The sequence below is a fragment of the Stegodyphus dumicola genome, chromosome X2 (assembly GCF_044657685.1).
Source record: "Stegodyphus dumicola isolate Sdum_Otavi_A_Nest chromosome X2, ASM4465768v1".
Lineage (NCBI taxonomy): Eukaryota > Metazoa > Arthropoda > Arachnida > Araneae > Eresidae > Stegodyphus > Stegodyphus dumicola.
The window spans coordinates 16,598,895-16,620,949 of record NC_140781.1 but is presented as its reverse complement, the minus strand read 5'-3'; the positions used below and the strand labels follow the sequence as shown (position 1 = coordinate 16,620,949).

General features: G+C 30.6%; 1 protein-coding gene across 1 annotated transcript in view; it reads left to right on the top strand.

The window, feature by feature from the left end:
* LOC146992687 (uncharacterized) overlaps window positions 1-12,742 on the top strand; it is a 36,388-nt gene extending 23,646 nt beyond the window's left edge. The window contains exons 2-3 of the mRNA XM_085809214.1: window positions 9,513-9,587; window positions 12,276-12,742. Coding sequence (XP_085665340.1) covers window positions 9,513-9,587; window positions 12,276-12,433 — 233 coding nt within the window. The 3' untranslated portion in view covers window positions 12,434-12,742. The remainder of the gene's footprint in view (window positions 1-9,512; window positions 9,588-12,275) is intronic.
* Window positions 12,743-22,055: the final 9,313 nt, after the last annotated feature.

The following is a 22,055-nucleotide window of genomic DNA, read 5'->3' as shown; positions in this document are numbered from 1 at the left end:
AAAAATGGTGCATAGAGCCATCGAATTTTGAATGACGTAATTCTCCTACGAATATGGGCATGTGGAAGACCAAATTTGCAATTTGGAATTTGTTTTATTATCGATTTGATATTTTGTAAAACTTTAACGAATTTTTGATTAACAAACTCAAGGATTTCAAAGCGAGCAATGGCAACACTCTACGGGGAAAAAGGCTCTTAGATTTTATTATTTATAGAAATCTCTATGAAAAGTTTTTTGTTTTTGTGGTATTAAAAGTTTAGTTTAGCAAAATATTGGACCACTCAATTTTTGAGTGTTGTTTAAATGACAATTTGGTTTAATGTATATATGTTTTGCTCTTTATTTGTAATTGCTTTTGAATTTCGGATTTACATATATGGTTTTAGACCAATTTCTTTTTTGAATGGTCAATTTACATAATGTAAAGTTTTATGGTTTATTTGAGTAGTCAATGTGGCACGATGCTATGTTTTTGCTTTTTTCCAAGTGTTTCTAAAGCGTGTAGGGAAAATTTTGGTACATTTGAGATCTGATTTTTCGGTTTTATATGAATTTAATTGAATCTTTTTTCGGTTTTTGATCTTAAATGAATCAGGAGACGAACATGTTTTCGAAACATATTAATCGACTTTTATAAAGCTTTAATTCAATTTCCGCTGAGTGTATGAGTTCTGAATTAGAGTTTCAGTAAAAGGAGATTAATTTTTATATTTTTATAATTGTGTATATTTTTCCTTTTGCATTTTTTTCCCAATTTGTTTTACGATGAATTCTTATTTTAATTTTGATTTGTTTAGATATTGTGTTAAATCTCTTACACACGGTTGCGATTATTAATATTGTTGAGAATTGCGTTGCTTTGACTCCAGTTTAATTTTAACTTTAGATACTTTTACTTCAATCCGGCAGTGATAGTGCAGGACGGGTTTAAAAAATTTGTTTTTAATTTTTAGCCTATTATTATATTTCTATACTTAAGCTGCTTTTGTTAGGTTTTGAATTCCCACCATATGTAAATTAATTTTTTAAAATTTAGCAGTTTAAAATTCTTAAATTTATTTCTAAAAATTTTTTAAATGCGCTAATTTTAGTCTAATTTGTTCTTTGTTTCTTTTATATATATTATAAATATATTTTATTTTTTGTTGCATAATACTTATGATTTAATACTATTAATATTGGAATATTACCAACACGAGTAATATTAAAATTAATTGACACTAATAACGTTGAAAATTGTTATGAGTAGTTCAGGTGGATAATAAATTTTTTAATTTATTATTTCCATCCGGATAGTAAATATAAAAATTTATTATCTGGATCATGAAGTAATATGGAGGAATAAGTGCTCAAGTAATCTTCCCACTGACCTTCGATCCTTATGAATAGACGGATTCCTCAATAGAAAAGCACATACCGTATTTGACGGCATATAAGACGCACTGGCATATAAGGCACGACGGCATATAAGACGCACCCTTATTTAGAAGGCCACACACATGTAGATGTAGAAAAAGTTGTGTGTCTAGATCTTTATCCGAGCTAAAAATAGCATTCAGTATTGAAAGTTAACCTGTGTCCTTCACGTATAAGACACAGGTAACTTTTTTGAGACCAAATTTAGGAAAAAAAGTGCGTCTTATATGCCGTCAAATACGGTAGCTACGGATAGCAACAAAGAATCGAGTGTGACTGATAAATGTTTGAATATGAAATGAAAAGAGGACTATTTTTCCTAATATGTATCAAATATAATGTTGAATATTTTCCCTATTATTTTTAATAATATAATTTTTCTTCATATTTAATTATTTACTTTGCTTTAATTCAGTTCTTTTGATAGAGAGACAGATATAACATAAAATGGAAGAACATATTTAAAAATCTTGATGAATTTTTCTCCTCTACAAGAAATTCTTGTCATATTTTTATACTGTACAACTTTTACTACAGTTTTTATGTATTATTGTGATGAAAGTGCTTTTTTGCTCCAAAGAGTAAAACTGTGAATGGGTTTTTAAACGCAACACATACTTAACGTGATAATGTAAAGCGCATATGCCATGACGTAACCGTTTGAGGTAGCTACTTAAATTACCTAAAATTAAGTATTTGAATTATTTAGGTGCAGACTTTTGTGAGAAATATTTTAAAAAAGACTCTAAATTATAAGAATTTACCTTGCGTGGTATATCCCATGTATTTTTAAGCAGGTATAATTCAAATTAGAAGTACGCATTGTAGAATAAGGCTTAAATTACTTAAGCCGAAATTCCGTTTTAGTTAACATATTATTAACTAACTAATTAATAATTATTAATTAAATACTGTGACATTTTATACAATTTAATTTAATGTAATTCATATCTGGCTGATAATAATTTTAAAGTAAATTTGATGCTTAATATTTTAGCATCCACTTGATATATATGATTAATATCAGACATATTTTAAGATCCAAATAATACATGTATCTTTGAAAAGAAATAAAGGAATTTTTTAAAAGCATGAAGATAGTTTTTAATTTCTTGTATAACATAAGCTGAGCGAACATAAAAAGTAGAATTCAGCACTTGAGAAATAAATCTGATAGCACATTTTATCTTATTTATTAAACTTCTAAACGGCAACTTTGTAAAATGTTATATGCATATTAATCATGTACGCAGGACTTCTTTCTAAATATAGCGGCGCTTTAACAGCAAAATTTATGTACTCTAGACAACTGCATTTCAACTACGGAGACTGACAAACACTTACACACGAATAGCAATCGGAAATTCATATTCGCTTTTCCAACAGAAATCCTGCGTTGCTATAGTAACGCGAGTTATCAGGCGAAACACCAAGTGAGTTCTGAAGTATCTCGTGCGTGTACATGTATTAAATATACAACAGAATGTTCTGCATATGCTGCATATGAATTTATGAAAGGAGGAAGAAAGTGAAGTCTTTTGAGAATTGTTGTCCAGTTTACAATATCTCTATACAAGACAACTCAAAGAAAATATATTGTTGCCGAAATCTTTCCTTTTAGGAATTTTAAGGAAGAAAAAACAGTTCTGCTATCTTCGAAAGTAATATCGTGTTGTACCTAACATTTATTCTCTCTGTGCAATATTTAAAATTCAGTTCATTTCCGACTCCAATTCTATAATTGGTTAAACACTAGCTTTTTTACTTCATTTCGCTTGCTTTCTAGCTTCATTTTGTTTCAAATATTTGATTAGAAATCTGTTTTTGAAAGTAATTTTTGTTCATTTAATTGGGTACCAGAAAAATGTACATCCACCGTGGCCATAGTGCGGTTCTTGGATCACTAGCGGTATTTTATCTTTTGAACGGGGCTGACGTCGTGTTATGTTTAGATGTAACTTCACCTACAAAAGGTGTTCCTATGGGTATTCTAATTCCCACTGTATGAATTAATTAAATGATTTAAAGCTAGATTTAGTTTCCTTATGCTGGTCTTCACTTAGTTGTGTAAGATAAATTAAGCTATTATTTTTAACACAGAAGCATGTGCAAGTTGTCAGCTAATTTAAAAATAATTTTCGTTTATAATTTTTTATCGTAAATCGTTTCCTGTTTTAAAACAATTTTCGTTTCAAATGTAGTTTTACCACATAATGCTCTTGTATTATTTTTTCCTGAATGCGTGCGTTAAGTAATCGCTATTTTAAGCCCATTTTTCAAATTACTGCACTATTCTTGGCTTTAATGTAAAGCTTTTTATATTATCGTAAAATTCACTATATTTGCTTTAGTTTTCAGTTTATTCCTGTTAAGATTAGTTGACTGTTATAATCAAACAAAAGAACTGGACATAGGGAATAAAATTCTTGGTTTTCTTTTCAAAAAAAGTACTTTGCCCAAAAGTTTAAAAGTTTTATATCACAAAAACTCATTTTTTCTCATTTTTATATAGAACATGAACAATAAGAATCCTCTATTTATGCTCATAAAAACCCCGTTTAATTAAAAAAAATATGGGTTGGTTAGTTTTTGAATGTAAGAAGCACATGGAAGATGTCAGCCTCAGGAAAGGAATGCCTCGTGCATGAAGGAGAACTATCTCGATTCGAGTTAGGCATGGGAAAAAACACCAGAACTTAGTATAGAACCACCTCATTTATCTCATTTATCTTGTCCGGTATTCAATGTGAATACCAGACAAGCTACTAGTGTTCAGCAGCCTTCAACCACTCGGTCACTGACGATGCCCCCAAACTAAAAAATGCGAAGATATTGTTAATTTACTTACTTCAGCCATGTTTTTTATTCAGAAACTGTTTTCCTTATTTTAAAATGATATTAATATTTAGACGTTTCTCTTAAAAACTTCGATAGTAATTTTATTCTTATTAATTAATATTTTGAATATATTTATTAATTAATATTCTGAAAATTCTAACGCATGGCCACCCTTGGTATATACAGGGTGGTCATGAGAAAACGTTTTCGACATATGAATCCCTAGTGGCCAATTGAACCAATTAAAATAAGATTTCAGATATTGTTATTTGAAGGTATGCACTCGAAATTGTGATGATTTAAAACAATAGAGTTCTCACGGTTATGGCTACAGTGAGAACATTTCGAAATTTTCAAAGAGCAACACCCAATGTTTTCCTGCGCAAACAGATCGGCGCATTGAAAAACCATAAATGGCGTCGGAACGATACACGTATAACAATAACTGCTGCCGTAAAACATTGTCAAAGAAGAGCATTGTAAGGACAAATGACAACACAAGATAAGACGTAAGAAAACTTGTATTGGAATTACAAGCTTTCAACGCATACAACGTTTCAAGAGAGAGTCATCAAGACAGAGTTGCGATTGTGCAGTTTGGTGGTCACCGCTATTCTCCGACCTCACTCCGGTTTCTGCGGTTATCTGAATCTGCACTGGTTCTGGGGTTACCTGAAATCTGAGGTATACACATCAAATCCACGAGATTTATCAGAATTTACAGATGCCACTAAACGTGAAGTTATACAGATTCCTCCTGCAATGTTACGTTTTTCAGTTTTCAACAATCTCCTGCATGCAGTGAGTAAACACCTACGAAAGTGAGCACAATAAAAACTTATAATTCCAATAAAAATTTTCTCCGTCTCCTCTCTTGTGTTTAGTGGTCCTTTACAATGCTGTCCTTTGCAAATGTTTTACGCCAGCATTTTTTCTTACGTGTAGTGTTCCAACGTCGTTTATGGTCTTTCAATGGGCTGATCGATTAGCACAGGAAACAAAAAAGTGGGTGTTGCCATTCGAGAATTCCGAAATGTTTCCACTGTAACGGTAATCTTGAAAGCTCTATTGTTTTAAATCACATAATTTCGAGCGGGTACCTTCAGATGAAATTTACACCTGAAATTTAATTTCGATTGGTTGAGAGGATAGGCCTCTAGTGTTTAATTTATCAGGGAAGTTCTTTTATGTCCATCCTGTATACGATGTAATAAGGCTCCGATTAATTTGAGTTCCTTTTATTTCAACGTTGGTTAATACAGTCCAGTTTCCTCACGAAGGTTCTCCGCAATAGCATTTCTCACCTAGGGTAGACCGACTTAGTGCATTCTGCATAATTCATTAAAATAAAGAAAACAAAAAAGCGAAAGCGGAGTAACTACTCATTTAATTTATTGGGATTGTTATTTCAGTTAACCGTTAGGATAATTGTGTAAAATATGAAAGAATTTTTCTTATTTTCTGCAGATAAATTCGAGCATCGAAACAATTATTACTCCGTCTTATTAAGAATCAAGGACTAAAATATATTATTTAATTTAGATCCTATTCATTTTATGAGTAATTGATTTTTTTCAAGGATTTACTATCGCTTAAATATTATTGATTAATAAGCGGCGCAAGGAGCACTATGGCTTTTGGCTAAATGATCAAAATACTTTCATGGAGTTATATAATTGAATTTTATAAGCACCGCTAAGATAGCATATGTTTTATATTAAGCATTATAATTATAAATGCATTTCAAAGGCGCATAGTGCCATTAATTACAGATGGCATGAGCCTTTGGAATTATAAAGATGGAATTTCTGGAATATGAAAATATTAAGTGCTTTCAAGGAAAAACAAATGGCAGACTATAGTACACATATGCGCATACAAAGACACGATAAAAAGTATTTATTTGTTTTAAAAATTAAGATACCTATATCAATAAGATAACCAACATGAAATCGAATTGAAGTCGTTTCGGTCTAAGCGGTTTACTAAATCTTGCTTGGAAAACCATCGATTGCAAGCCAAAATTTGAAAATGTCGTCTCCATACTGTTAAAACCACGTTAATGTAATGTTTAGGAAATTAGTTCAATTACCTAAACATCTGAGGCCAGACGTTTGAGAGAAAACGGTATGATGCTCAAATAAGAATATGCGTGGTAATAATGATATCATTACTTTAAAAAACCATCTCTTTTTCGATATCAGTTTGTAACTCTGACTTTACCACAAGAAGTTGGAAAACCTAAACTTTCAAAGAGAAAAAGAAAAAGATTCAAAGAGATTTAATTTGACTTCGCACATCCTTGCTCTTAAATGAATCGAAAAAACATTTTCAGTACTACTTATTTCTCAAAATATCATAAATCGTTTTAGTTGTATAGCTAGAAAGCTCTATGGAATTTAAAATTCTTGCTTTTAATCACATAGCATAAAGAAAGAGTGTCGAGTCATTAGGTCTCTTGAAGCAGGAATTGTGAAAAATTTGCAGTGTCCTTGCTGGGACTCGAAAACCGGACTTAATGACTGCTAGCCCGGACGTGCTTTACAATTAAATACGAAGGCATGTTCCCTATTTAAAGGGCGACTGGGGAGGAGAGAACAGAATCGCCAAATCTTGCTGGTGACGAATTATCGTCCACCACATTTTAGTTTGATTGCTACTTGTAGGGTCATTAGATTTTTTTTTAATAAGCAGGAAACATAAAAATTGTTGTACACAATCTTCCTCGCCAGAATTCGAACTCTGGGCCTTCCGATGCCGAACATGCTCTCTAATTACACCACGAAGGAGTGCTGTAAAGACAGAGAAGGTATCTTGCGAATGAGAATTAAAATGCCTTATTCTAATAAAAATTGATTACGAGAACAAGCAGTTAAGAAACTAGAGTCTATTCGAATTGTTAATGAATATCATTGTTTATTAATTTTATATTAATTTTAAAACAAAAACGAAGTTAAGCTGTTATGCTTAGTAATATAATATTAAAAGGGAAGTTTCATTCTTTTTTTTTAATTTAAAAAATATTATATGTTGGGATGAAAAGAATATTCCGTTATCTAGTGAGAAATTTCTTGGATAGCCTATTTAGGTATTGCTTTTAGACATAGGTTTCTAGATATTGCGGTATGATATGGTATACTGAAGTCAATTTATGCCAGCCTAGTGATATAAATTACGGAACTGTATGAGAAAACTACGTCACAAGTAATTCGAAACAAACGTCATATTTTAAACTTAGAACGAATGTACGTTTTGCAATTATTGCAGGGGAGTCTTTTGCTGTTGGTTTAAACTCCTGACCCTGGATTAGATTCCAAACCAGGTCCGTGATATTATCAAGACCCAGAGGTACGACTGACTGTACGACTCAGGATGACTGTACGACGTTCCCCAGCTTCGTCCCAATTATTTTAAGACTTTCTATCCTTTTCTCCTAACGCCGATTGGACATTTTCTGGAAAGCACCATTGAGGAAAATACTGCGCAGAGTAAAAACATTACTCAGAGCATCCTCAGGTTACCATATAAGATGATAAATGCTCAAAAAGAAATGGACAACTAATGTTTCTATGTTTGATACATCTGTGGTATTTCCTTCAGCTACGCAATTGAGATATTACTGAGATCATAAAATAATCACTGCTTATAGTCTTTGTCATGTTACCCTTATCATAACTAATCATAAAATCACTTGTACGTAATTTTAAACATATATTTAGAATATGAGCTTTATATTTCGTTTTCCCGCTAAAAAAGCTCTCTATTCATACAATGTTTCACAATGTCTGACATTTGTGTTGTGACCAAGAAGCAATATATTCAACTTTCTTTTAAAAGTTTACCTGAAAGAACGTTTAATCGGCATATATAACATGAAGAAGCAAATATTCGGGATATTAACTTTATAAAATGCAATGCTTTCGTTAGAAATCATTTTAACTTGCTATTTTCTTTTTTACATAAAACGATATGAGCTTTTGAAATGTATTATGAAGATTACGCTTATCCCAAAGGGTGCCTTGAGAAACGACGTCAATTATTTCTCTTGACAAGTCTAAATGCGAAACAAGAATCTATTGCTTGCAGTTAGCTGGCAAAAAACGTAATCTGTTTTGAAGAGGTGTTTTCCTTTTATCTTTTATTTTTAAACCTGAAAGGCGTCCTGGCAGTTAAAATTTCTCCAAATGGCTCTAACGCTGCAAAAATCAATCAATAATGAACAGTTCTAGACAGCGCTATAGATCTTACCCCAACCCTTCAAAAAAAAAAAAAAAAAAAAAAAAAAAACATTTCGTGCTATATGCCAGGATTGGCCAAACTTCATGTCAGTAAAAGCCGCACGTTTGAATTCAGGAATGTTTGAGAGCCGCATCTAGATTTTCTAAAACCACAAGTTCATATTTACATCATTATAGAAGTAGTAGAGGAGGTTTTAAATAGAAAGAAATCCCTGATAACTTTGTAGAAAGAGTCTAAACTAATTTATTACTTCTTTTTGGACACTGAATAATTTTAGTTTACCATATTTCATACATATATTTTATATGCACGAGCCGCACAAATTGCCTGCGAGAGCCATATCAGGCTTGCGAGCCGCACTTAGGCCACCCCTGCTATATGCTCTTATTTCGTTTCATTAGCTCATCAAACGGAAAAATTTAAAAAGGAAATTTATACACAAGTATTTTTCCACACTTGATTTATTAATGAGGTTTAAGTAAACATGCTAAAAGAATAACATTTTTAAAGAAAGATACATTTGCTCCGCAATTTTCCTCAACAAGCCTATCATCATTTAAAATTTGAGCTAAGTAAATACAAAATATTTTCTCTTACATGAAAATGTACTTCACATACTATGATAATAAAGTTGCTGATTCTGCTTTTGTTATATTTAAAATTTAAATTCCCCAATGAAGTTGTACTCATAAAGAAATTGTAGTATTCCAAATGAACTGAATGCTTTGAAAATTGTGTAATTGTGTGAATTGAGTAAAAGTGTGTAATCTTAAGCTGATAACTAGTTTCTGAATTTAAGTTTAGAGAAATACAGAAAAATATGTTATTTAAGAACAATAAGAAAAGTGTCAACATTTATTTTGTACTGTATTTAAAACGCTTGGTTTCGACATTTTGGTAAAAGTTATGTCTCAGATGTTTTTAATCAAGTAATTCAATGCCATTATTACATTCTTCGGCTGTTTAGTTGCCAAAATTAATTTTCTTACATAACTTAATTTCTATTTATTTTTTAGTGGCTGCACACTTCTGCATGGGTCAGCAAAGAGGAGCATACAATTACGCTAAAAAAACTGGTGGCGAGAGAGAAGGTAATTTTTTTTTCTTTTGGATAATCAAATATTTTCCTGACTTTTATTCTTTTAATACATGCATATATATATATATATATATATATATATATATATATATATCATAAAGCCGCATTATGCTTTACGAATTCTGCACAATAAAAACAAAGAAAGATTAAAAATCTTAATTAAAAATTAAAAAGAAAGATTAAAAAGTTCACAAATTTTTAATTTATTATGTGAGGAAGAAAAATTAAAAATATTGCCAAGTTACTTTTTTAAATTTTAAACAGAAAACTATAATTGGTTTGAATATAACTTATGTAAAAAATTAGTTTTCTTAAGTTTAAAGCTTAAATGAAATAAGTAAGAATCAAAAAAGGGCAAAAAAGTAGCTGCGCTAAAATATTAAACACCTGATCTGCAAAAAAACTTATCAAAAATACCAGATCGTGATGACAAAAACTGAAGTTTAAAGAATAAAATGTGTGTTGCCTCTCCGAGTAACTAAATTATTGATGCCTGGCTATATTTAAAGAGCAAGTAAATACAATTATAAACGGAGGAACTGGAGTTTAAATTATGTAAGGAATTTAATTATTTAAATACGGAATGGAGTTATCTTTAAATTATACGTAAAAAGAAAACATCTTTACTCTAAGCAATTCCTTAATTAGAAATAATAGCATTAAGAGTCTGAAACAGACACATATTCCTAGCCAAAATATATATAACAAGAAAAGAAAAATCGACTTTTTACTGTGATTAAATTTTGAATATACGTAGATACAATATGTAAACAGCTAGATAAAAATGTTGCACGGTCTGCAAATTTGTTAGTTTAAGAAATTCTGAAAAGTTATTTAATCAGTATTGATTACTTAATTCCTTTTTTAAATTCAAGCAGATAAATTCTGAAAAGCAAGAATTAAAAATATTTAATTTACAAAGCTAATTAAACAGAAAATAATAAATTCAAAGCTTAAAATATGATTACCTAATAATAGTGTAGAATTAATATCAGCCGTTTTCACAATAATTTGAGCACCATTCCATGAAAATTAATTAGAAGAGTTAGTAAATTATCTTGGCAGTGTTTATGTTGAGTCTTTTTTGTGAATTACGTACAAAGGATCAAATTTCATGGACAGCAGACTCTTTTATCTTGTTTAGCTTTATCTGGCCTTTGTTTCAATTGACAATATTTTCATTAATATTTGTTTGCCCAAGAATGCAATTTCCTTTGCTAATTCAAAAAATAAATTATAGTTTTCCCTATGATGATTATTTCTTTCAGGAAATTAAACAAGTTATACAAAAACACTGCTAATCATTTTGCTTTGAAATAGTGTCTATTGTGCCGAGGCGACCGAGTTTTTCAGAGAATCTAAAATAAGTTAAATTAAAGTATTGCTAATCTTAGTCGTGAAAACTCTCAGATTTTTGCCATACATAGGTGCCTTTCGAATCATATAAGAGTTTTCTGTACATATGTTTTTCTCTAGTTCACATATTTAAATTTGCATTCATTTGAAATGATGAGCTGAAACAAGCTGACATGGAGCTTTTTATCTATTGAAGTGAAACTGAAACTGATCGAACGTATTTAAGATCAAGAATATGTGAACTGAAAGTTGGAAGAAATGTATACATTTAAATGGCAAAGAAAGTGGAAATTCTTTCAAGACTTGAGTTCGCAAACAGAAGAAAGATAAATGCTATCAAGAAGATGAACGATAAAAAATATGAAATTTTAAGTTACTCATGTTCCATTTGTGACACATAAAGAAAAAATACATTTCAAGCTGCAAGTAATTAATTCATCTGTCGTTGATACACGTTTATGAAAAGTGATGTGAATTAGCTTCGAAACAAGAAGTGAAATAAATGAGGGTATTATTTTACATCTAGACATGCTTCTTAACCTGATTTACAGCTTAAGGTTAGACTTCATGAAGCTGGTTAATTTGGAATCTACTGTATTTAGTATTAATCTTAAAATAACTCATGCACTTCAGTTTAGTTCATGATGCAATCGTAACTTTTTGTAAGAGGTCTTATATTAGAAAAATAGACAACATTAATAAACATCTAGATTTTAATGTGCTCGTTTTTTTTTTTTCAGAAAATGTTAGTTTATCTCTGAACAAAAAAGCAGTGCGATAGCGTCTACAACAGTCAAATTTGATCTAAAATTTATTTCCTTATACTATTTTCCCAACAATTATTGACTTAAAGTAAAGAAAAATTTAAAAATTGCAAAGTATCATTCTGAAAGCTTTTGTAATAGATATTGACTTATCTCTGAATGTCTCTGATTTTAGTAAGTGGTGCTATATAGAACCAAATGGAGAGGAAAATTATGAATATTAAAGCATTAATATTTGGAATAAACTTGCAAAAATTGAAATGTTTTAAACAAACAATGCACAAGAATTACCATGCAAATAATTAATTAACAGTCTATCATACTTTTTTATAAATTATAAATATTTAAACTTCTTTGTTCTAGCGGGCAGTCAACATCTACGTTCTAGTAAAATATTCGAGCCAGTTAAATATATTTTGAAAAATATATATTTTTGATACAAAATTTGCGTAGTTGTTTAACTTCTAAAAATGCAATCAAGGTAATTTATTTGCAAATTAAATAATACCTTTATTCCATTCTGCATTTATTAAATTAATTATTTTTTTTCTTTTAAACAGGAGACCTTACACCAAGTGCCATCGCTGGAGTCAGTATCGCTGTTGTTGCAGCTGTGGCAGGATTTATAGTGACCATATTTTTCTGCTATTACGTATATAAGCAACAAAAGTATCATGGCAGCACCTCCAATAATTCCTTCGACCCCACACATATTTAACATGTTCATGTAAACATTAATGTTTACCAATTCATGAAATCGTTTTATAATTTCATATAAGATCGGAAAACTCAGCATTTAAGTACAAATGCCACTGCTGTTTCATTATTAATGTAACATAATTCATAGGTAGCGAAATTTAAGAAATGCATGATAAGTTGCCCATTTCATATTAGTGTGTGAATGATATATGTGAAAAATAGTCTTTTCATTTTAGTGTTTAGGAATTTGTTTTCATTTCTTCGTAAGTAATCATGTATATTACATTGTATGAACTATTTGAATTTAATAAAATTTTGTAAGAAAAGAGCAATCGTAGAGTAATTTTATCATACTTCACAACTACTATTAAAAACTTATATATACCCACATTTACATATTTAAAATTTATGCACAATTAAATATATCAACATTTTTCAACATATGCTTATGCTGTCATTATTTTTACATTCATGAATATCAAATTAAGAAAATAGATAAACTCATGTTTTAATATATGAAATATATTTTTACATAAAGAAGGCCTAAAAACTAAATAATTTGAATTATATGAAAGAGAGAACAAATGGTAATAGCAAATCAATACACACTAAAATAAAATATAAATAACACGCAAAGAAAAATATCTAACATTTATTGGATAATTTACAATATTAGAAATATATTTATGTAAAATTGTCAGAAACCTAACAATTGGAATTAAAAAAATTTAAAGTACCTGAAATATATTTATAAAACATTGCTAACGATTTCCATGATCAAGAAGTTAAAAAGCAAAATTCAGTTCAAATCGTTATACAAATGTATTTCTTAATCCATAATTAGCTGTTTTCTAAAGTAAAGGTATTTTAATGGTATCATCATAAAAAATTAAATCTTGTTCATCCATGACGGTCTTAGTAAATTGGATTTTTTAATGAATTTGTTAAACTACAAGTGTATTTATTTTCTAAGTGATTTTATTACGGAAACTACGCTTGAACTCTACGGTGTAGCTGCCATTACAAGTCAAATTTATTCTATTGAAACTAGACTATAAGGTTCCTAAGCTAATTTTCGACTACTCATAACTTCTAGAACATTTTAATAAATACTCAAGTTTAACAATAAAATGAAACACTTTTTGAACCCTATTATCTTGCAAGCTGCAGAAAATAAAATTTGCAAAATTTTTCATACCGTCCTTGCGAGAAATAATTAAAGGAAAATCAGAAGCCAACCCATCGAAGGCTACAGTTCTAAGCATGAAGCTGAAGTTAACCAAAAACGTCTGATAACTTATTGTTTTTGTTTCTAATGACTTATTGTTTCACTGAATAATTTACACTGTGTTTCTTTCACTTTTATTTATCACACTAAATAGGAATGTTACAAAAATCACCAGTTTTTGAAATTCTCTGGGATTTCAACGGAGCCCAGGATGTTCATGTTAGTATTGCGTACAGTGTATAAAATCTAAGATCGTTTATCACCGGAAGTTGAAGATAATTTATCTGTGATTTATTGAGAAATTTTTGAATTTATCTATGATGAATTAAGCAATATGAAATACGTGATGAAAAATGAGCAAGCCATTCTAAATGGCTGTCACAAACACAAATGTTGTATCAACCACTAGTCTTGTTGCAACATGCAAGAAGTAGAAACAGAGAAACTTACACACATTCTACAATTATAAATCATAGATAAATTATCTTCAACTTCCGGTGAGAGTGGACTGATTATTCAGGAATCAAATAAACAAGTTAAAGCGATCTTAGATTTTATACACTGTACGCAATACTAATATGGACATCCAGGGCCCCGTTGAAATCCCAGAGAATTTCAACAACTGGTGATTTTTGTAACTTCTGATTCTGCAATGAAAATACTATTAATAAAACATAAAATAAAAATACAAAAAATATTAGAACGAACGCAGTCCACAGTTTTTAGTTTGTATGGGATGATGGGTCACTTTATGACACAATGAGCAGTTTTAATACTAACATCTCTATGGTTTGAGGCTGGATGAACAACGGTTAATTGTCCCTAATCTCCATTTAAGAGGTGGAAGTTTGTCTTCTTTGATGAGAAACAAATCATTGACTTCTAAATCCTTTTGACCATTTTGCCACTTTGGTCTTTGTTGAAACTGACACAGGTATTCCCGACTCCTTATTTTTTCAAAATTTTTGAAAAATGAACTGTCTCACGCGACATCTATCAAGATGTGTGTGTGTGATTATAGCAAAGCCTCGAGGGCTACCTGGCTAAGGGGAGGAATGCCTTCGTGGAGGACTTTCTAAGGGAAACTGGTTCTATCAAGATGATTCAAGGAATTGCGACTTAGGTCTTGCTCATTTATGGCATTTAAAGACGTTCTGAATAGGAAATGACCAAAGGTTAACGCAGATAAATCAGTTGGAGCAGACAATGCTGGTCACATCGGCCTAGAGTTGAGGAAAGCCTCAGCTTTCGTTATTAAAGTTTGAAATTCAGATATATCAGCACAGTATTACCAACAGTTTTTTTAGATGAAATTTCATTGACTTCACGGCTGATTAACATAGTCCACAAAAATGGGGAGATGTAGGGGATTAAATATTAATTTTATTTCCTATAGCGACAAAAATTTTCGTGAATTTTTTAATTTTCTTGCAAATAGCATTTTCTTATTTCTTTCTGTGCACAATTGAAATTAGTACAGCAGTTACTGTAAGTCTCAAATGGTTTACCTCTTCTTTAAATTGTTCCAATGCATTTAAAAATGCCTTTATTGACAGATCTTCTACCACTTCAAGATGTACTGCTTTGATTACAAAGTATACAAATAAATACACGTAACATTTAAATGATTTGTGCACGGTGTCTGATCATGAACGGTCCTGAAAAGTCTAATTCAACTTGAATGAAATGGTCTCGACTGTATTACTCTAGCTGCTGGTAGATCAGCTATTATTTGATTTGCAGTTTGAGCTCTATGTTTGCAACATGTAGCACAAGCTTTTACTTATTTTAGAATAACAGATCTAGCAGCTAGGATTCAAAATTGCTGTCTGATTAAAGACAGAAGAAGATCTGGTGCTGCACGAAGATGTTTGTCATGAAAGTGTCTAGTTGTAATTTTTGTCAGATAGTGTGTTGAATGTAATAAGATTGGAAGGTTTTCATTCTCTGATAGATGCGCGTTTTTCAATCTTCCTCCTATTCGCAACAATTTGTTATCGTCTAAAAATGGACATAAGCAAAGATAGCTGTTTGTAGGTAAATCTTTTCTCATTTCCCAACGAAGAATGTCTTTACCGAAGTTCGATCTTTGTGCTATTCGAATAATACAGAGAGCTATTTAAATGGGCTATTTAAACAAATTAGGTTATACATATGAAGCTTATTCAATACACTGACTTAAAATCGGTTTTTAAAGGAGCTAACAAACTAAATAATGCTCAGATAAATGTGCATTCTTCGATGAATGAGCAAAATTATTCTGAACGATTGCACCTGCTTAATATTCGAAGTACGATTTTTCTTCTCTCTTTTCTATACCGTTATTCTAAATTAATTGAAATCTACTTCTCTTTGTTGAATTTATTTCTGGTTTCTTATAACTAGGCAAAATTAATTTCCTTTTACCATTTTATGACTTAAAAATAAACTTTAGAACAAATGTAATAGGAAAGGGAGAAAATTTATTTCATACCAGATAATGAAAATCAAGTAATATATATTTAATCTTCTCCAATTGAGGGAATAATGGATTACAAATAGAAAATAATTCTAGCTTGAAAAATGATAAAACATTTTTCGCATATCTGAAGATGTTATTGAGAGTTGTTCTTATTGTAAGCAAAGGTAGTGCTTTAGATAGAGAACAGCTGGAAATCATTTGGAACAAAATAATCTGATTAAAGTAAAAAGTTTTTTTAATAAGCACAGTAATAACTCTAAATACGATGATTAATTTTTAACACGCGCTGAACATATGTTATTCAATGAAATTTAAATTTTGTAAAACTCTTAAGCGGAATTCCACATATTCTATGGTTAAAAAATATCTAACAGCTATGAAGTCAATTATATAACTAATTCAAAGACTGTTTGCGATTTTACTTCTCGTTTTGTAAAAGCATGAAAAAATTATTTTTTAGTCTTACTTTATTCAAGTAATGCAACCAGATATTCTTCTAGAAAATATTTGGCCTCTTCTTCATTTTTCATCGAAAAGATCCCCCTAAGACTCAAGTTTCTGCAAGCTATGTTCTGGCAATAGGAAAGTTGTCCACGGCTTCTCAGCTAACCCCGTTAGTATGAGTCAATATTTATATAAATATTTGATAACGCGTATTTGAGATTTTTCCACTGCCAAGTGCAATCTGTTCCAAAATTCAATCTGTCACCTTCCTTCAGTAACAACAACAAAAAAATTCCTTTCTTGCTTTTAAATCATGTTCTTTCATCTCCGTGAAATCTGTATTTTTTCCCTTTGAAGTTACAATCTACACTTTGCTAGTAATATTTCCTTCAGTTTTAAAATAGTTAAAAAGTAATTAATATATTTTCTGAAAGTTAACTCTTACGCTCTCTTTTCTAATTCAAAATTCTGAATTCTGATTAAAAGGCGATACGATGAGCAACATTCATTTCTGTGTGAATATTAAATGAGAAGGAAAAAAGGCTTTGTCATAGATATGTTTATCAAAATTAAATTGGTTCTCATTTTTAAAAAAAGGAGACCTCCCCTTGTGATTTTATGCGCAAGTATGAACATGCAGTACACTCTAGCGCAGACACCCCAGATATTATTATGCAACACACTCTTATACGATACAAATTTTAATGTTGAGTTAAAAGTTATTTTGTTTTTACACTTTCATTCTTTCCTTAATAAAAAATATTCGTTACCTTTAAAGAAAACATGAAAATAAAAGCAGTATTTCTCTTAAAAAGGAAAAATTTGACTTGGATTACCAGTTTCAACTTTAAAGCTCAGCGCAAATATAAGATCTATATTGATGCATCCATTCTCTTACTATTAGGATTCAGATATTTCAGCGTAAGCATGAAATATTTGCTTACATTTCTTATTATTTTCTCTTATTATTAGTATTCAAATATTTAAGGCTTAAGATGACTTGCATTTTATATATTTTTTAATACACGAGAAAATTTATAATCGATGGTACTGTCTTATGAAACTAGTTTGCTGAAATTTATGCATTTGAAACTAATAAATTACGACGAGTTTACAATGATATATCTCGAATTTATCAACGAATGCTAATTCTTCCTTTGAAAATAAAATTTTAATTAGGAAATATTTAACATATAAACATGGTAAAAATCCTTTTGTTTGACTTAAAATTTAAATTTTATTAATTATGATGATGATAAAACTCTAAAATCTCTCAATTTTTAATTAAACATTTGATAGTTCTGATGAAAAACTATCACACGTTTAATTAAATTTTAAGCAAAATCAAAATTATTTAGGTAGTAATTTAAAATATAAGGGTTAAATGCTATCTAATGTTCAGAAATAGGATTTTTTTGGACCTGTTTAAAACAGTATAGAATTTGCAGACTTATATATATATATATATATATATATATATATATATTTAAGGTTAAATAAGAAGTTATTTGTGATTTAATCTAAATATAATTCATCAGCGTTTATTTATTGCAAAGTATAAAGAACCATAACTTTTATTTGTAAAACTAATGATATTTAATATGTAATTTTACTCTTAGCTGTCAGTTTATGATCTTTTTGGTTATTTTAAAGTAAATTTAGACGAACTAAGAGTACATGGGCTGAAAGTAATCCATGATAAAAAATCAGTGCTAACTGCTTCCCACAATTGTTGCAGGGAATTATGTTTGCGTTCATAAGCTCTTAAACACGGCTGTGAGAGAACTGTTTGGTGTGCATTTATCTTCCACAAAATTTACCAAGCAAGGCAGCGTGTGCTTGAGTACTGTGTTCTATAGATTTACTTTTAATACGCGTTTAAGTCTCCATTAATAAACCTGAAGTGACAATATAATGCACTTAAATATACTTATGCTATTATACGCATTTAGTAAGGAATTAGGTCTGAGAAATATTGAAAGCATTAAAATAGCCTCAGAAATTATGGCATTAGTAAGAGCATTTCTTACTCAGTCTTTTAGTCTGATATCTATTAAGTTAAAAATAATTTAAGCTAACGGTTATTAGTACAGTAAACTTAAAATTCTATATAAAGGAGGATTTAAATTCTGTAAATACATTTATATTTCCTAAACGGTTATAGAAGGGGGAATTAAGAGTGAAATATGAGGATTAAGAGCTATAACTTGGAAGGCTATCATGACTAAATCCTGATGGTATCGATTCTGAGTCTCAATTTAAATTTTGACATATGTAAGAAGGCACTTAATCCATAAATGTATTCTAGAATTTTCTCAAATCTTCAATAGTGCAGTTATTCTTCTATACATATCGTTGGGGTTAACCTTAACCTCTTATAGAGTCTTTCATTAAGATGAGTCTTATAAAACAAATGTAAATGTATTGTTCATAGTTTATTAGTTTTTCATTCTTAAGTGATCTCAGTTCAGGAGACAACTGAAATTATACACGTTGACAGCTCTTCATGACAGTAAAGAAACAACGTAACCAGTTTGGGTAACAGGTAACATTATGACTAGTTCACTTTAGCTTTTGAATGCCCAGTGCGTTTCCTGACATCCGTGCATGCCATTCGTCTGATCATTTAATAATTTAGCTATAGTGTTACGAGTTATATTAGTTGTATTGGAGAGATTACTGTGAAAGTCTATCAGCAGTAAGGAATAAGTAAGCATAATTCATTCCTGGACCCTGAGTGCCATGCTGGATTACATGAACAACGAGCTTCCGATACTTCATATTTAATAGGATATTGTAGATATTATCTACGTAACAAATAAAGATAACAAAATAATTGTCTGGCTCTGATTTTGAGAAAACTGTAGCCTGAATTCGTGAATCACATGTACCTTTGCGCATCTGAAAATTTTAAGCAAGATGTTAGATACTGATAACCGTGCTCTTGGCCTTTTCCAACATGTGGCCTTTGCTGCCCATCATCCAAATCCCATATCCAGGTTCGGTTCGTGTAATAGCTTAGAATAAAGAAAGCTGTTTATTTCTTAGAATTTTGAAACGATTTGAAATCTTTACATTACAATAGTAATGTAAAGTGAAGATCGCAAAATTCAAAGTGCTTTTAAGAAGCTAAATTTCATATTGAAATTTTACATCTAATTAACCCAACATTCCTTTTAAATGAAAAATATCAAAAGATGCGTTAATTCTAAAGTTATTCACATGATAGTAATTTCCATGGCAAATAAATTGTACTCAGAAGTTACGCAATAAATTAATTTATAACGCTTTCAAACACCCTGAAGCGTTAATATGCCAACAATTCTTTACAAATCTTAATACTTTTAGTTTTTGGAATTCATTAAGACACTGAGATTTTTATCGCGTGTTTATCATACAGTTTAGTTTGATGAATTTAAAAAACATGTTTCAAAGACTTCAGATTTTGAAATTATATTACTAAATGCCAGCTTAAATTGTTCAACTTTTTAACTTTTATATTTCAATACACATAGATGAATCAAAAGTAACATTAGTAATTTCGTTAATTAAGCAGTTGGAGGTGTTGCAGATTGATTTGTACAGAAACGAACGCACTTGGTTAGTACTGAAACAATCGCGCAACTTCTAACTTTCAGTTACCCTGGGTTTGGTAGGTCATAAACAGAATCACTAATTTGTCAGAATGTTGCTTGTGCGGTTCTGACTGTCAGCCATATTTAGCATTTTCAAAATCTGGCCCAAGGATTAAAAAAAGTCTCGATCCTTTTGAAACTTTACTGGCTATAGTTTCACAGCTATTTAACTAAAGTAAACTGATGAGCTGTAATAAAGGAACTGTATGCTATAAATTAGCATGCGAGATCCTTTCGTAAAATGACATATTTGTTACTTCATCTGATTTTCCCATTCAAGATAATTAATAGTCAAGGCAGTGAAGCTTAAACAGATCTAGATTATAAATATTTTGGTTTCATTGTGTGCGAATTATCCTTTCCTAAATGCAACAGCAAAGGGACATTTTCAATGCAAAGAAATGCTCTAAATGTCACGATTAATTTTTGTTGTGTTGCACCAATTAAATCTGTTGCAAGAGTAACATTCCTTCTTTATTGGACCCAAATATTTCTCGGATTCGTCTTTCGTCAGATGAGCAACAGACAGAAATAAATGTGGCTTGTATTTAGAGATGTATGGAGGAGTTTTTCTATGCAACTCACGTTCAACGCGTGGTCCAGTTTCATATAGCTCAATCTGTACATAGCTGCGTGTTCTTTCTATCCTATGACAAACGACCATTTGTGCTGCGTCGAACAAATCTCAGCGGTCTTCCAGAAGCTACGGTTTATGTGAAGCACGTACCAAGAAAGGGGAAAAATCGAGCAGTTAAAGAAATAAAAATGATAAAAACGTGAAAAAACTCACAGAATGGCAGTGAATGGAGCCTGGAATATGAGCTCAATACGGATATAAAAGCACAAAAATAGAACACTTCGTTTTGAAAGCGGACAAATGAAATGTGACCCATAAGGAGAAAGGTGAAGCGACAATACTGTAAAGACTTTGGCAGGTGCTGTATGTTATATCACTCAAATAATAGCATTGCCCATTCAAATTTCCTTCCATAAGCGAGACAAATCGCTATTTTGTTGCAGCACTTCGGACGCATTCTAGAGTGAGATTTTTTAGTCTTTTTTTTTTTTTTTTTCATTTGAAAATACAGTTTAGGTTCTATATACAATTAGGTTCCTTGTATGACAGGGTAAAGTCAGGAAGCATATCCTTGCACACATTTATTGTTTTTAATTTTTATATTTTTAGTATTAACTTATTATCTGTAGCATTAATTTCTAAATAAATGAGGGCAACGCACACAAATTCACAAAATATCAGCACAAGCTGTATTAAACATAGTGATATTTTTTCAAACAGGTTTAGATTTAAGATAATTTTTACTCATTGTATTTTTATATCCGAGTTCTGTACATATTATGTACAGAATTGTAGAGACATTAGGTATTTTTGGAAGCAGGCAAGATGAAAAATGAGCAAAGGCCTTCGACAGGAATCGAACCACGGACCTCTGGAATACACGCCCAGGGTGAAGACCACGACACCACGAAGGCATGCCGAGAAGGTGGGAGAAATACCTTATAGAATAATACATTTCTGATTTGCAGCAATAGCATTGCTTGAGTATTTCTGATAAGAGCGGGAGTGAAATGTTTTGTTTTTTGTTAATTAAATAAAAGTCAGCTTCCCAAATGCATGCACAACAGGATTCGATTAATTACTATTAAATTCTTGTTATTCTTTACACTAACGGGGAAGGGAAAAAAACCCATTCAAGCAGCCATATGCTTCTTACGCGAAGAGCATACACTATTTCAGTAGTGTTTGAATTACACAATTGTGGCTTTTTTCGTTATGCTGTAAAATGATTGCAACAACAACAGTCTAAACTTTGAGATTATTTTAAATTTTACACACTATATTTTAGAAGATTTA